The sequence below is a fragment of the Pogoniulus pusillus genome, chromosome 4 (genome assembly GCF_015220805.1).
Source record: "Pogoniulus pusillus isolate bPogPus1 chromosome 4, bPogPus1.pri, whole genome shotgun sequence".
Classification (NCBI taxonomy): Eukaryota; Metazoa; Chordata; class Aves; order Piciformes; family Lybiidae; genus Pogoniulus; species Pogoniulus pusillus.
In genome coordinates, this window is record NC_087267.1 from 12,990,425 (window position 1) to 13,007,253 (window position 16,829).

General features: G+C 40.9%; 1 protein-coding gene across 1 annotated transcript in view; it reads right to left on the reverse strand.

Annotated features, from left to right (window-relative positions):
• Window positions 1–16,829, reverse strand: part of NELL2 (neural EGFL like 2) — a 189,238-nt gene that overhangs the window by 53,613 nt on the left and 118,796 nt on the right. The window contains exon 14 of the mRNA XM_064142220.1: window positions 998–1,120. Within this exon, the coding sequence (XP_063998290.1) occupies window positions 998–1,120 (123 nt within the window). The remainder of the gene's footprint in view (window positions 1–997; window positions 1,121–16,829) is intronic.

The following is a 16,829-nucleotide window of genomic DNA, read 5'->3' on the forward strand; positions in this document are numbered from 1 at the left end:
TTCCTGGTGGACAGCAAGTTCTCCATGGGACAGCAAGGTGCCCTTGCGGGCAAGAGGGCCAGTAGTATCCTGGGGAGCATCAAGAAAAGTGTGACCAGCAGATCTGGAGGGGCTCTTCTTCCTCTCTACTCTGCCCTGCTGAGACCACATCTGGAATATTGTGTCAAATTTTGGGCTCCCCAGTTAAAGACAGACAGGGAACTGCTAGAGAGAGAGTCCAAAGAAGAGCCACAAGAATGATTAGGGGACTTGAGAGCATCTCCCCTGTGAAGGTAGACTGAGAGCCCTGGGGCTGTTTAGTCTGGAGAAGACTTGGAGAGGATCTGATCAACATCTATAAATATTCGAGGGGTGGGTGTCAAGTGGATGGCGTCAATCTCTTTTCAGTAGTGCACAGTAACAAGATAAGGAACAATGGATACAAACTTGAATAAAGACGGTTTCAACTCAGGGTGAGGAGAAACTTCTTTACAGTGAGGGTGACAGAACACTGGAACAGCCTGCTCAGGGTGGGTTGTGGAGTCTCCTTTTCTGGAGACTTTCAAAACCTGCCTGGATGCATTCCCGTGTGGACTACCATAGGGGATCCTGCTTTGCCAGGGGTGTTGGACTTATCTGTGAAGGTCCCTTCCAACCTCTAACATTCTGTGACTGTCCACACTGCATTGCCTATTTTTCACAGCTGTGACCTTGCTGGTAACTGCGAGCCTCCCTGAACAGCGTAGCATGTATAAAACCTGGTAACTTGACACAGCAATGAAAGATTGTTATTTCAAATCTCGGAGCACAATGTCTGTGTGTACACCATCCTCAACTTATGGCCAGCTCTGCCGTATGCAAACTCAGGGTGTATCTACCCATGAAGGTGATCTTAAAGGTGCAGGTCCTAAACGTCTGGCCTAGCATTATGTCTGTCTTCTTCACATGGCCAGATCCCCATCACCTATGACAAAGCAGCTCACCCAGCCCAAAGGCTGTGGGGTTTTCAGTGGCTCACCTTTACAAATGGTACCATTTCCCGTGTAACCTGGCTTGCAGACGCAGTTGTGCCCACCCACGGTGTTGAAACAGAGGGCATTTTCATCACAGTTGTGCTGGTTTGTTATACATTCATCATGCTCTAAAAAAGGGAGCAAGAATGGCAAGGCCTTGAAGTTTTAAAACAAAACAAAAGCTTTGCGTAGATTTCCATGTTAAGAAGAGGTTGTGATGGTTTGAGTGTTCCCCACCCCCTCCCACTTTAGAAATCACCCAGACTAGTATCAGCCAGCTCTGGGGATATAAATGAAGCTATTTATTTACAGCTAGCACAATATACAAGCAGATATTTACAGTATATACAGTTATAGACAGAAATATACAAGGTAAAAGGTAATACAGAAACACAACTCCCCTCTCAGAAACCTGAGTCCCCAGGAGGGGCTCTCAACCACCCCTGCACCTTCCCCCTGCCCCTCTCAACCTTACCCCCAGTCCCAAGGAAGAACAGAGGTTCAGCCAAGAGGTTAAGAAGCAAAGGTGAGTGGAAGGTGAGGTTAGGGAGCTGCAGCTCAGTCAAAAGCCTAAAGCAGAGTGCCACAAAAATGGCGAGAATGTTATCTAATGTTTTCACCTCTTCTTCAGCAAGACTCTGAGGGGAGTAGACATCACCACTGTTTTCCTTTCACAGCCTATGATCTAGTTCTTCTTGCCAAAACATTCTACCCTGCTTCAAACTAGCACAGAGGTGAACACAGGAACAGTTACTGAAATAGAGCTATGTGAGCATGTAATCACGGCATATATTTTTAGCAAATACTATGTGGTAACTCTGCTGCAGCATAATTCCACTTTCATTAACAGGGAACGACCATCATTACACTCTCTATGAAGGGCAACAGTGTTCTTGTAAACATTTGCCAAAGAGCCAGGTTCACACACTGAAAGCCCATATGCTAGTTCTACTGTTTAATTTATTCTTGCAGGTTTATCTCACACAGGACTCACAGGGTTTCCTTCAGAAAGCTGACTAATGGTGTGAGGCACATGCTGCAAACTGCAAAAGATGTTGTTAGCAGAAGGCAGGACTTCAAAACTTACTCTGTTTTCCCTCCCTTCAGTGCATACAGAACACTTGAGATGAAATAACCTGAAAACAATGGTCTGCCTGCTGTTCAAGGCACATTTGGTATGGTGTGTCCTAGCATCAAAGTGTGATGGATGAGATCCCTCATTTAGGTGACTAAACATACTGGGAAATAATCCTTTGGGGAATAAATCAAGAATTTGGGCAGTATGATTTCATGTTCCCTTGTGATGCACTGTTTAATCTGAAACAATAACAACCCAAAAAATTATATAAGTGTTAAGAGGTTAATGGTTTAGTTCATGATTTTTAAGAAATGGAAAATGCTATTTCAAGAGAAGATGTTCTAAAGTGACATTTCAAAATGTGACACAAAATACTCTGCCATTTTCAAAATGTAATCTATTAGTCTGTAGGCATCAAAATGAAACATTTCCATCTTCTGGAAATATTCCTTGCATTTTCTTTAAATCCACGCTATTTGTCTATCCATAAATAATCTCCAACCCTTGAAATTTTAATTTCAGGAACACAGACTGTTTGGAGAACATAAAGTCACCTGGTTTCAATTAGCACAGATGGATGAACCTGCATGTGAGGTTTTTCATAGCCATCATTCTGCTCAGGTTTTAGTGATTTTTTATTAGTGCAGTTTATGACAGTTCTGGCTATCTGACATGAGTCTTAAATCTAGAATCAGATGCTCTTTACTCCTCATTTTTAGGCATGTCATACTGCTCTGAATCTTCCCCTTTATAAATAAAGAGCTGCAGTCTGCACATACCCCACAGAGTTGTCAGGAAAATTAATTTCTTAACATTTGCAAATCACTATGGAAATGTTCAACTTGCTATTTCAATACTGGCCATAAACCACAGGAATATAAAACTGGCAGACTGGCACATCTCAAATCCATCAGTAGATGTAAATTCTTACCTCATAATGGCAAGTACCTGTTGTTTAAATGAAGAGGGGGGGAAATCACAATGTAACTCAGCAACTTTATACACTACACAGGTTTAGATTTCTTTTTTAAGGGGTTTATTGTTGTTGAGTGCTTATATGTTTGGATTCTAATAACATCAACCTAACATTCCTCTTCCAAACAAGAACTTCATGCCTCTTGTACAATACTTTACCTACTCATCACTGAGGCACCAACACCTACTGAACAGATTCTCTTGTTAGATGAGGCAGAACATGGGCTGCAGGCCTCTGCTCTAAAGCTTGAGATTTCATTACTTCATTCTCAGTATAAATAACTAAAAGTGTTATTGTTCACCAATGCACCAATGATACACTCCCTCTACAATCCAGTTACAATGTCTGACTCCAACCTCCCAACATAGTGAAATCTCTTGTGCTGGCTGAAAGTACTCATGCTAAATCAGTCCTACAGAAACAATGACTGTGCAAATTAGATCAAAAATGTTATCTGTAGTGCAATAATATCCTGGCTTTCTTGGTTTATGTTGATATTATGATACTGTTTAAGTATTAAAATATGTTTTCTCATATGTAAAGGTTCCATTTAACCACAACAGGAAAATGTATAGAGCATTATGTACTAAACAGCTCAAAACACCTTGCAAAGACATTGTCTTGGTATCTCACAGAGTAGGGTTTACACAACATTACATCATACTAGTAAACTCAGTTCAAGTCACTACTTTGGCAACTTAGGTATTATCCTCAAGGAGAAAGTGTAGCTATCCACCTCACGACTTAGGAATGAAAAAAGATCCCCTGCACATACAGTGGCTTTTAACTAGGAAAAAGAGTATATTAGAGGCAAGCAGGTGATCACCGTAAGAGGAACAGCTCTACTTTTGGTTTTCCAGTTTCTACCCTTCAGTGAACTCATGCAAGCTGCTTGGGAAAGCTCTGTAAAGGGAGAGAGGAATGAAGGGAAGGAAAGGAGGGAAAGGAAGGAAACTGTTCCTGTTATGAAACACCAAGAGAAGGCTCTAGGGTGACCTTATGCTGGTTTTCAATACTTAAAGAGGGGTACTTTTCCCTCCTAAGATGGGGACACACATTTTATCAGACCACAACATGACACGAGGTCTGGCACCCCGCTGCTGTGAGGACAGGCTGAGAGAGTTGGGGTTTTTTAGCCTGGATCTTCTCGTAGCCTTTCAGTACTTAAAAGGTCTGATAAGAAAGATGTGAACAGCCTTTTGAGCAGGGCCTGTTGTGACAGACAACAGGTGATGGGTTTAAACTGAAAGAGGGAGATTTAGACTAGAAAGAAGGAAGACTTTTTTTACACTGAGAGTGGTGAGACCCTGGCCCAGAGAAGTGGATCCATTGCAAGTCAGGTTGTTTGGGGGCTCTGAGCTGTAGATGCCCCTGCTGACTGCAGAGCAGTTGGACTAGATGACCTTTAAAGGTCCCCTCCAACCCAAACTATTCCCTGTTCCCCTGTTCTACATGCATGGCTGGAGCAGTTCTGAAAGCCCGCAGTCAAGGCACCCGCAGGCAGCACAAGTCCTCTGGCCTCTATGCCAAGTAAACTTGCTATTGATATTCCAGTACAACAAGATATTAACCATATTTATAGTATCTTGCACTACCAGAACCTTGAAGACCATCTGCACAGATGTATGTCCTTCATATAAAAAGAAGAGAACATAAAGTCACCTGGTCGTCTGCTGCGACGAAGGGACAGGGAGACAGCTTGATGCAAGCTAAGTTCCTATTTTATTAGGCAACATACAGGGATATATATGCTATCAGAAGGCTTAAGGCTTTTACCCATTGATTAGTCATTTCATCACATGCAAAATCGTCTTTTCTTCCAATCTAAATTCTGTCTGCCATATCTGGTTCCCGGGGAGCAACAGTCTTAGCATATTCATCAGATAACAAGATCCTGTTTCCTTGCTTCTTCTACTACGCAAATCCTCATTCTTTTCTCTTGCACAATGGTCAGGTCACTCCAACGCAGACAGTCTGTCCCAGGGTTTGTGCTGCAGCTCTTCATTAACAACTTGTGATCCTACAACTGTCTACTTGAGTGTGTGCTCCTGACACTTACTCTCTGGGCCAAAAAAACCCTACTGAGAGTGTAATATGAATTTTTTCTTAAAGCACACAGCATCAATAAAATTAAGGTTCTATCACCTAAGTTATGGGGCCTGCATTCAAAGATAATGTGCCTTGTTCCCTACTCTGTAAGAAACTTCAGTGTTTGTTATCCTCATATAGCAATGCTTGGTCACATTTCAGGAAGAGGGATCAACGCACAACTGAAACTGTATCACAACCAACCACTCTACCTCTGTTGCTACCGGCTCAAACTTCAGGTTTATTTTTGTTTAAATCAGCTATTAGCAACTCATGAAATATTCATAGGTGTGATGAATGATTCTTGGATTAAAGTTCACACTGAATTTTTTTTCTTTAGGAGAAAAATGTCTCAGAGTGAGAGGTAACTTTATAATTTGATTAGAGGAGCAGACATTTTAAAACAATACAGATGGACAAAGTCAGCAAAAAAAAATGAATCTGTATGCTTTACAATCCATATAAATCTGTTGCTCTTTATCAACTCAGCTAAAGTAACACACTCAAACCCATTTAAAGATAGCACTTCTTCACATTCTTTCTTGCGTTGGCATCTAACAATGCTCTCCCAGCACTTCAGGAATGGTTCTTTTGTGGACTGATTGCAAATGGCTAAACTATACCCCCCAAAAAAATCCTCTATATAGAGCATCTTATTACATTCAGTCTTCCATCATGCAGCACAGTATCCACACCAATTTACAGGGATCATCTGAAACAGCTGCTTCTAGAATCAATAAGGCAGGCTGTGCAGCTTTAATAAAGATCACAGAATCACAGAAACATCCTGGTTGGAAAAGACCCCCAGGATCATCAAGTCCAACTTTTATCCCTACCCTGCAAAGTTCACCCTTAAACCAAATCCTCAAGCATCACATCCAAACACATCCTGGGTTGGTGACTCAACCACCTTCCTGGGCAACCCTCTGAGCATCTTTGTGGCCCTCCTCTCTAATAGTTTGATGTCCTTCTTGTGTTGAGGACTCCAGAACTGCACACAGTACTCCAGGTGGGGTCTAACAAGAGCAAAGGAGGAGAATCCCCTCCCTTGCCCTGCTGGCCACACTGCTCTTGATGCAGCCCAGGACATGGTTGCTGTCTGGGCTGCAGGTGCACACTGCCAGCTCATGTTGAGCTTTTCATCACCCCAGACCCCCAGGTGCTTTTCCTCAGGGCTGCTCTCCAGCCCTTCACCATCCAGACTGTATCTGTGCTTGGGATTGCACTGACTCAGGTGCAGAACCTTACACTTGGCCTTGTTGAATTTCATGAGGTTGGCCTGGGCCCACCTCTCCAGCCTGTCCAGGTCCCTCTGGATGGCATCCCTGCCCTATAGCAAGTTGACTGCCACACAGCTTGGTGTCATATGTATGCACATAGAGCAAGGGCAATGTATTTCATTTTACTTTGGTTCATATTGAAACACTACTGCAGAATATCACATATGGCTTGATATAAATGTTGTCATTTCAGAAGGATATCTAGGATGAGTTTCTGAATCCTTGTGAGAGACACTGCTGGCATAAACTGACCAGGATCTACTACGTTCTGTGATGCAATGACATCTAGGGATCTGTCATACCAAGTTTATTATCTGTGAAGTTGTGCTTGGAGAACTTAGGAAAATTTGGCATGTAGTCATCAAGGAGTGTCATTTGCCTCCCCCTCACTATTCTAGCTCCCTGCAAATTCAGTTCTTTTCCTTCCTACTGTGCATTTCATGATTAAAAATAAATAAAAGTAGATACATCATTTCCTACTTGCATACTGCAAGTTTTCCCAAAATATGCTTTCTCTGTCCAAATTCTGCAAGTGTGTAAGAAAAAACCCCAACCAAACAAACCCCAACAAACCCCAAACCAAAGCAAGCAACAAGCAAACTGAATCCAGTCCAACAGCAAAAATGAATGATGATGAGGTGTTTGAAACATGTATAGATATAGCACTTCCAGACATGTTTGAGGCATGAGATTGGTGGTGTTAGCTTGATGGTCTTGAAGATTTTTTCCAACCTAAACACTTCTATGACTATGTGATTATGTTTTCCACATATAAATCCAAACCAGAAATACTCCCCAGTTCAAGTATTCTCCAATTCATTTCTCCATAGAAACTTCTTAATTCAAATGCAGAATGGAACCCATGCTGTCATCAATTGTAGAGTTACCATAACACACTTTACCTTTAAAGCTGAAGTCATTAAACATTAATGAATGACCACCAGGAGCTGTCCTCAGTTCAAAGCTGGAGGCATGAAAAGCCAGGTATCTCTGCAATAGTTTGTTCACTGCTAATCCTGTTACTGGATCTTCACCCACTCCCATATATTCATGCTGCTTTTGAGCCTCATTTTCTAATTCTGCACTGCAGCTATATACAATACTAGATCTATGTTCAGAATCTTCCTACATTTTTTTTTTCTCTGAAGTTGATAATAAAAATAGGTCTGGTATGTGTGTGTTCTATTTTCAAGGTCTGTTAAGGAACACCCTACTTTCAGAAATGCTGCTTCTGCCTGCAGTTATTTAGTGCATTGCTGTTCTTCAGGCAGAACAGCTCATCCAGATGTCTACTTCTCCCTTTTGTCTATTATCTTATTTACTTATTCTATACTTGGTGTCAATATGGTAAATAAAACCAAGAAAAAAATATAATGAAACCTTAGGAAGAAAATCTACTTGGGAACACGGCCAAAATGCAGAGTTCTTTTACATATTCAGGATTGCATCCAAGTTATACTGCTGGGAAGATACAACATGGAGTCTATATTACTGGCAGTTTGTGATGAGGGATTAAAAGCAGCTGGAAAAGCACTTGGTCAAGAGAAAGAACAAGTGTGCACTCGTCTTGCCTCTGCCTGTGAGGCTAGGAAGGCTTTGGAGGAAGAAGCAGCTGTAGCTCTGATGAGATTCAAGACAAGCATGGATTGCACTGGACTTTTGGAACTGGTATAATCTGGTAACCAAAAAGACAAATTAAAGCCTCAAGGATGATTGATGGACTTGAGCATTTCCCCTATTAAGAGACTGAGAGATCTGAGGCAGTTTATTCTGGAGAAGAGAAAACTGAGAGAGGATCTGATCAATGCCTATAAATATCTGGGGAGTGGGTGTAAAGTGGATGAGGTCAATCTCTTTTTGGTGGTCTGCAGCAGTAAGACAAGGAACAATGGATACAAACTTGAATAAAGAAGATTCCACCTCAACATGAGAAGAAACTTCTTTATGGTGAGGGTGACAGAGCACTGGAACAGGCTGTCCAGGGTGGTTGTGGAGTGTCCTTCTCTGGAGACTTTCAAAACCCACCTGGATGCTGTCCTGTTCAGACTACCATAGGGGATCCTGCTTTTGCAGGGTAGTTGGACTTGATGATTTCTGGAGGTCCCTTTCAACCTTTAATGTTCTGTGATGCTGTAATTGTAACACTGAATGTGATGATGAAATTCATCCCTACAATGTCTCCCATTCCCAGATCATGAAGTTCTTTTTCTCTAGAAGAATCAAAGATTTTAATACATGTGCTGCTCTTTACCAACGGGGAGAGCATGAGAAAGATCCTGGGACCAAAAATCCCTAGATAAATACTACATATTTATAGGCACACATGACTTCTAAAAAAATAGGGCAATCCAAGTTCAAAAACTTATCCTAAAAAGATTTTCAGTTTTATGCTTAATTTCACATCAGACTTCCATCTAAAGAAAACTGTTTCACAAACCAAAGCTCACAGAAGGCACATGGCCTTTTTTTTTCCCTACCCCTTGACTTATAGACTGTTTCCATTGCACAATATCTCTTTTTCTTTAGTTTTGGTTATTCCTGGTTTGGTTTCTGTTTCTAGACTGAAGGAATACATAACTTATAGCTGTAAGACCCTTTGAATTGTTCACCAGTAATTCTACACTCTATAGCTCTAACAATGGATTTTACGGCTTTGAGCAGGGCATATTCTCTGACTCGACTTGAAAAGCCTAATACATGGCTTGAATGTTGACCAGTCTGCCCTTCCTGTGGTATCTGTACATGAAGAAGTCCACGTCAAGATCTCCTGCAACTCAGGGAAAAATACATTCTGTCTCAGCCACAACAGAGAAGTTGTTATGCAAAATAAATATTTCATGGCATTACTCTTTCCTACCTTCCTCCACAGTTCTTCAGCAAATAATTTAAACTTTCTCAAATCCACCCATGTTTATCACTTTCAAACTGTGTGCTGTAATTGTGATTTCCCATTGAGTGGAACAAGATATATTTTTGCAAAATACACTCCTCTCATGGAGGCTTCTACTGTAATATTAATCATAGAATCATAGATTAAACCAGGTTGGAAGAGACCTTCAAGATCATCCAGTCCAACCTAGCACCCAGCCCTAGCCACTCAACTAGACCACGGCACTAAGTGCCTTGTCCAGTCTTTTCTTGAACACCTCCAGGGACGGTGCCTCCACCACCTCCCTGGGCAGCCCATTCCAATGGGAAATCACTCTCTCTGTCAAGAGCTTCCTCCTAACATCCAGCCTATACCTACCCCGGCACAACTTGAGACTGTGTCCCCTTCTTCCGTTGCTGGTTGCCTGGGAGAAGAGGCCAACCCCCACCTGGCCACAATGTCCCTTCAGGTAGTTGTAGACAGCAATGAGGTCACCTCTGAGCCTCCTCCAGGCTAAACAACCCCAGCTCCCTCAGTGCTACTTCATGTAATGTCCTGTGAATCTTTACACATTTCAACCAGTTAGGCAGGGGATATAAATTGAAGAATATTTAATATGACAGCTGAAGTTAAAAGAATCTTTAATTTATCTCCCCTTGCCTTCATGTCTGCCATTTTCTATATTTCTTCTTGAACAGAGGAGTTTAAAAGAAGGAGTTTCTAAAGCGCTTAGTGCAGGTCTGTTTCCCCTAAAGGAAAACCTGAAGCTCCCACTGCTTTCAATAGCAAGACTGCAATACCAAAGGTAAATTATTCTGAAAATTCCACCTTAAGAGATTTCTGTCTAGACACAAGGTCTGTGACCTTGCCACCCATTTCTTTCTTGCCTTAATTCAAACTGATCTCTTAATATCTTGTCTCTTTTACCACTGACATTTTAAAATAAGATTTTCCTATTTAAAAAGGTATTTCACCATGTAGACTTGCTCCACAAATTCATTTTATTGTTCTCTTTTTTTTTTTCTTTAATCTAGCCATATACATTATTTGCTCCCAGGTAAATCTTTTTAAATTCCAACTTGTAGTGCACATGAAACCTCCCAGGCACTCGAGACAAACTGATGCCTTCAAAATCTTCTATTAGGTTGTCAAAAGTGACAATGATAGCAAATTCTAGACCTATCGTAATGTTCCCTACTTTATTGCTGGTAGAATAGCCAGACTAGAGTTGTAAATATGCTACTCCAATTTCCTCAGCCAGTTGAAAAATATTTATTTCACTTCTCCCCCTAACACAAACCCTTTTAATTTACTGTTTCCTTACTAAAAGGTTCTATGTTATAGAAGTTCACTGCCAGCAACAAACAGATGTTGGATATTTGGCCTCCAACCCACATATATTTCTGTTACACAAAGAAAGCAGGAAAGTGGCTCTCTGACTACTGAGGCTCATAACTTGCTGCTTGCTCTCATATTTTACTAGTAGCAATTTACAGCCTATCTACATAAACATAGGGCTCCACAGAAACACCTCTGGACAACACTTTTAGCACAGCTAAGGTCAGAATAGATATACAGCAGGACAGGAGAAAGATGTTTCAGCAATCAAATGATGGTCAAAGCTAGTTTAGTAAAATATAGATGTACTCAAAGCTCTCTAGAGACAGGCAATGCTCCTTCTTTATTCTCTTCAGAATAGCATCATGAGGAGGCTTTACCAACTTGTTCCAGCAATTCCTGGGAAAATCATAGTTACAATGCACACCATTGTTATCAGTGATAGTACTTGGGCAACGAATAAAATGAGAGGCACCACAGTGATGGATGAACTACTGCTGTTGCTTTGATTTCGCTCATCTGCAGGAATCATGGAGCAACTTCTCTAACCACAGATGTTAGGAAATAAACTTTTTTTTTTTCCTATTCTCTTATGTATCAGAGAGATTTCTTAATGCATGAGATGGTTCCCCTTATTTCCCCGGCAGTACTGTCACACAGGCACTCAGACGACTCACTGGATATCAAGTAGAACAGTACTATTTTTGGTAGAGACAGCTATAGTGCTTGAGCTTTGTGGGGAGAGGAAACCTTCCTTCAGTGTGTCTCACCTGATTTCAAAGAGGATTCTCTTCTTGAAAATAGGGACAAAGACATGCTTCAGCGATGGTAAAGCAGAACAATATTGATGCTTTGCCTTTAGGTCACCCTTGATACTGTCTGTAGCGATGCTCTAAATTCTCCCTAGCTCGTATCCTCCCCAACAGTTTACAAGACAGGCACCAAAACACTCACAAAAGGTATCCTTCACAAACACTGCACCTCAGCTGCCTTCTCTAGGAACAAACGCACTTGAGGAGAAGGATACAGTCAGTTCTCACTATAGCAGTGTCAGGAAGAGCTAACACACCCATCCAACTTCGAAAGCCAGGAAGCGCTCTTGGTTTCTGCAGTTCAGACATAGCCCTTGATGCCAGAAGGTAACCTGCAGAGTCGTTTGTAGTGCTTCTAACAAAAACCCATACAGCATAGTAATGGGGATGTGACAAAACTAGCTGTCATTTTTCTCTCCCTACCTGCAATGACACAACTTAACACCGGCTTACTTTCTTCATGGTTAGATTTTCTAGCCCACACCATGCTTCATAGTTCAGCTGCTAGTGCCAATCGAGCACATGAATTATTATTTCTGTACTTGTACATATGGATACTTGCATGCATATTATATTGATAAATACATATTTATGTAAGCACATCTTAGCATACTTTACCTTCCTGAAAAATCTTGCCATCAAATTTGATGTCCTATTTAAGAACACCATGAACTAACTGTTCTAATAAGCAGAACCACGAGTCTTCAGAATGATTCAGGTCTCAAATATTCAAAATATGGATTTAAAATCAAACCACAGAGTCATGAAAGCAGGAAATCTTACCCAGATATTCCATTTTTCTAACACTACTGTCATCCTAGGATGACTTCACCTTTATAATTCTACTTCCTTTAAATAACTCCTATTGGAAAAAGCTATGATTTAAGACAAGATGCTGTGAGGGACTTTGGAGGACTTCAGATTAAGATGAAACCTGCTCTATGGAAAATCTACTAAGTGAATAAACACTGGGTATTCAAGCACACTGGAGTAGCATCCAGTCTGCCACCAACCACAACTGCTATTTACTTCTCAAACATTAAAATTACGTGGTCACAGAAGCTGAATTCTGCATTCATTTTGACCTTCTGAAGAGATAGGAAAAACTCATTTTACCAAATATGTGCACTCTAAACTCAAATATATATGTATGTATATATATATACATATATATATTTATATATAAACCTCATAGGAAAAAAAATTTAAACAGATTACTTCTCATAGATACTCACCTTTCCAGAAACCAATCCTCCTATCTTGAAAAGAACTGGCCATTTATGCCTGCTTTGAACAGTGTGAAAGCTTTTTCTTCTTCTTCTTCTTCTTTTTTTAATGCACCACCATTAAAAGATTTTACTAAACCCTGATTTTCCAAACCCTGAACATCAAAGTTAACACTGTGGGACAGATGGCATGTTCCAAGCTCATCACATTTACTGGTCTGTAACAGGGTAAATGACACAATTACCTGCTGTAATTACTGTTGCTGACAATATATTTTCCCTGGTGACTGGGCCATGTGGCTCAGAGATGCTTATCTTTGTCAGTCCAGTCTAAATCTCCATTTCAGTGTGACTTGGACATTAACTCAGGAAGTATTTACAGGTTAGTTCCAATATCTGCCAAAACAGATATTTGTGATAGTATAAACTCACCTTCTATTACTAAACAGTCTTCCACTCTAATATTATTTTACATTAGAAAATAAGTATTCACAATGAAGTTCTGTTCCCCACTTAAATCAAGTGTGCATTTCTTTAATGCATTGCAAGGGGAAGACAATGAAACGGGCAAATAAAGTGAAGGAAAAAAACTGTGAACAAATAAGTACATTAACAGTTTCACAAAATGTTCATTTCACTAAATGCAAAAATCAATACATGAGGTAAAATTTAAGTAATAAAAGATTATGATAATTCTCACTGCCTCCAGGTGACAAATTTTAACACCTACAGAAGACAACAGTGACTTTCTGTGAGTTACAGCAGTAATTAATACAGGCTAATCAAGCTAGCTGACTGCATGAATTTCCCTGGAATCCCATTTACTTTCAAACTAAAAAACAGATACCATTCCTTGCACCATTTCTCCTGAGAACATACTTAAGATTAGATGAAAATGTTGCAGCATATAACGGTAGGAAAGAGATAGCCTTAAGATGATTTGGAAGCTTTTCAGAAAGCAAAAAATACTCCTACAAAACCTCCTACAAACCATTTAGTTAGAAGAGACTCCTATTTTATTGCTAAGCTTGTTGCCAGAGCTCTTGCATCAAGAGAAACATCAAGATTTTCAGCTCTCTGTTATTTTATGGGGAGGATCTCAATTTGTGCACATCTGACTACATAAGTCATAAAAGGGACCCATTTCAAGGAAGCAAATTGTTTTCCCTTTCTGAAATAATTTCTGTTCTCAGTTTTCTAGCTCATCCTTGAAGATGCCACAAACCCACTAGTGTGCTCTTAAAAGACAGAACAGTTCTGTAAACTGAGAATGTCCTCAGGAAATGTACCAAGCGCCTTTTATAGACACAGTACTTTCAGAAACACTGCCTCACAATACGTAGCTTCACTAACAAAAGTGAAATTTCACCCAAGAACCTTAGGAATCTGTTGTGCAGGAGCACAGTGTAGACAGTGATGCTTCTCTATCTATCAACATGACTTCTCAAATTAACGATGTTGATTCTGTCTTGAGGCGTCAACAGAACAAAACCCTAAGTATGGGTCTGAATGTGTTTTCTAAGTAGGTGATATTTGTTCCTTCATGTTTGCCCACTCTTCCACTGCTGCAGAGAAGTCCTGTCAATCACTCTGCCTTCTTTATTCCTTTAGAGAAATTGTTGAACACTGACAGAGGAAATCAGAAAGGCAATAAAAATGGGAGTTTATCTTCCATGGTGTGCATTCATGCAGGACCAGCCACAGCCCAGCTCCAGATTCATCAGTACTTTTCAGTGTGAATCAGAAGCTACATGCAGAACTAAAAATACAAGCTTTCTTTGGGATTACACATAGGAACACTGACTTCAGATGAGTCAGTGAAGCGGATAAGCCAAATATGTTTGCTTTGTGGATCTATGCATTTCAGAGTAGATTTCAGCATAACTCTCTGTATACAGAAGGATCGGCAGGGATCATAGGATCATAGAACCAACCAGACGAGAAGAGAGGATGCAATTCCTGATGTGGTTTAAGGCTCTGTACCACAAGTCTGCTACTCAAGTATATGGCTAGAAGAGAGGACTGTAACCCAAAAGGCTACTTCTGAATTATTCTGCCTGTAGAAATCAATTTCTACTTTGAAAAAGCAGTTTGACATAGTGAAGTACATTTGGCTTTGAAAGCTAATCATCATCCCTAAAGGCTGACAAAAAGCAGTAATGTTGATAAGGATTTATCTCAGCATCACAGAATGTTCGGGGTTGGAAAGGACTTTGAAAGATCATTCAGTCCAACAACTCTGCCAGAGCAGGATCACACATGGGAACACATCCAGGCGAGTCTTGAATATCTCCAGAGAGGGAGACTCCACAACCTCCCTGGGAAGCCTACTCCAGTGTTCTGTCACCCTCACAGCGAAAAAATTCTGCCTCATGTTTACATGAAACTTCCTATACCTCAGCTTCCACCCATTGCCCCTTGTCCTGTCACTGGGCATCACTGAGCAGAGTCTGAGTCCATCTTCTGGGCACTCACCCTTTACATATTTATAAACTTAAATGAGGTCACCCCTCAGTCTGCTCCTCTCCAAACTAAAGAGCCCCAGCTCCCTCAGTCTCTCCTCATAAGGAAGATGTTCCACTCCCTTAATCATTTTCATGGCTTTGTGCTGAAATCTTTAAAGCAGTTCCCTGAGGTCTTTCTTGAACTGAGTGGCCCAGAACTGGATGCAATATTTGAGATGTGGCTTCACCATGGCAGAGTAGAGGGGGAGGAAAACCACATCCCTTCTAATACATCCTAGGAAACCTAGGAAAGATTTGTCAAAGATGATGACAAATACTAAATTATGACTGATATTATGAAACTTGAGTTAAGGAAATAGTCTACCATTTAGCATAAAGCAGGTGAATATCTTCTAAACACTCCAGAAGAAACAAAAGACACTTTTAAGTTGTTTCATGAGTCAGTGACTACTGGACATGCCATATGGCCTGCTGTGGAAATCAGATTAGAAAGAATCAGAAGTTTCCATACATGCAGACTGTATGAAAGGAAATAATTTAGGGATTCCAATCTGTCCATATAGAAAACTGCCATATTCATCCAAAGAAAAAAGCCTGCAGTTCTGAGAGAGTCATTGGACACTGGAATGGGCTGCCCGGGGAGGTGGTGGAGTCGCCGTCCCTGGGGCTGTTCAAGGCAGGATTGGACGTGGCACTTGGTGCCATGGTCTAGCCTTGAGCTCTGTGGTAAAGGGTTGGACTTGATGATCTGTGAGGTCTCTTCCAACCCTGATGATACTGTGATACTGTGAAAAGGCATCTGAAGTTCTGGACACAAATGTTACAGAAGTGTTTCATCTTCTCTTATGAATCTTGACAGAGTTATTTTCCTTACCCTTTGCCTTTTCTTAGAACTGTGTTATCTTCAGATTGAAAATGTTTTTCAACAGTACAGACATTCAGACTGACAGATGTTATATTAATTTTACTGCCAGCTGTATCCACAACCCTTAATACCTGGGTAATTTATGTCATGGCTACATTCACCTTCATTTGAAACTGTGAACGTGAAGAAAACTGCTGACTTCAAAATGGTATGACCACACGACCTTAAATAAAGCTCCAGTCCCTCACTGACCTCGGCTGGAGGCCCTCAGAGAAGAGGGTGCACTCTCCTGGCATAAGGCAATCACCAGCTGGCTCAGACATGATAGATGTGAGCTATCCAACTTCCTTCACTTTTGGCTCACTCAATGAGACAACAGCAGGTTCCTATCCTCTGAGCCAGAAAGATCCCTACAACTTCAAAGAAACAGTCCTCAAGGCTACCTACTGTGTTTCCTGGTCTTTGCTGTCTATCCTCCAGTCTGTGATCAGTCACAGAAGAGGGAGGTACAGGATGTCATGTTGTAGTTAATTAATAGAAGCCATCCTCTCTCTACCATCATTCGAATTCCCACAATCCACAACTGCTATCCAGTATTGGGAAGAAATGGAGACGTTTGGACTAGCCAATATTCCATGTCCTTTTCAGACTCTTGTACCTAAAACTCTCTTAAAGAACAACTGCAGCTCTTTGGTTGCTGATAATTCTGGGTATCACAGTATCACAGTATCATCAGGGTTGGAAGAGACCTCACAGATCATCAAGTCCAACCCTTTACCATGGAGCTCAAGGCTAGACCATGGCACCAAGTGCCACGTCCAACCTTGCCTTGAACAGCTC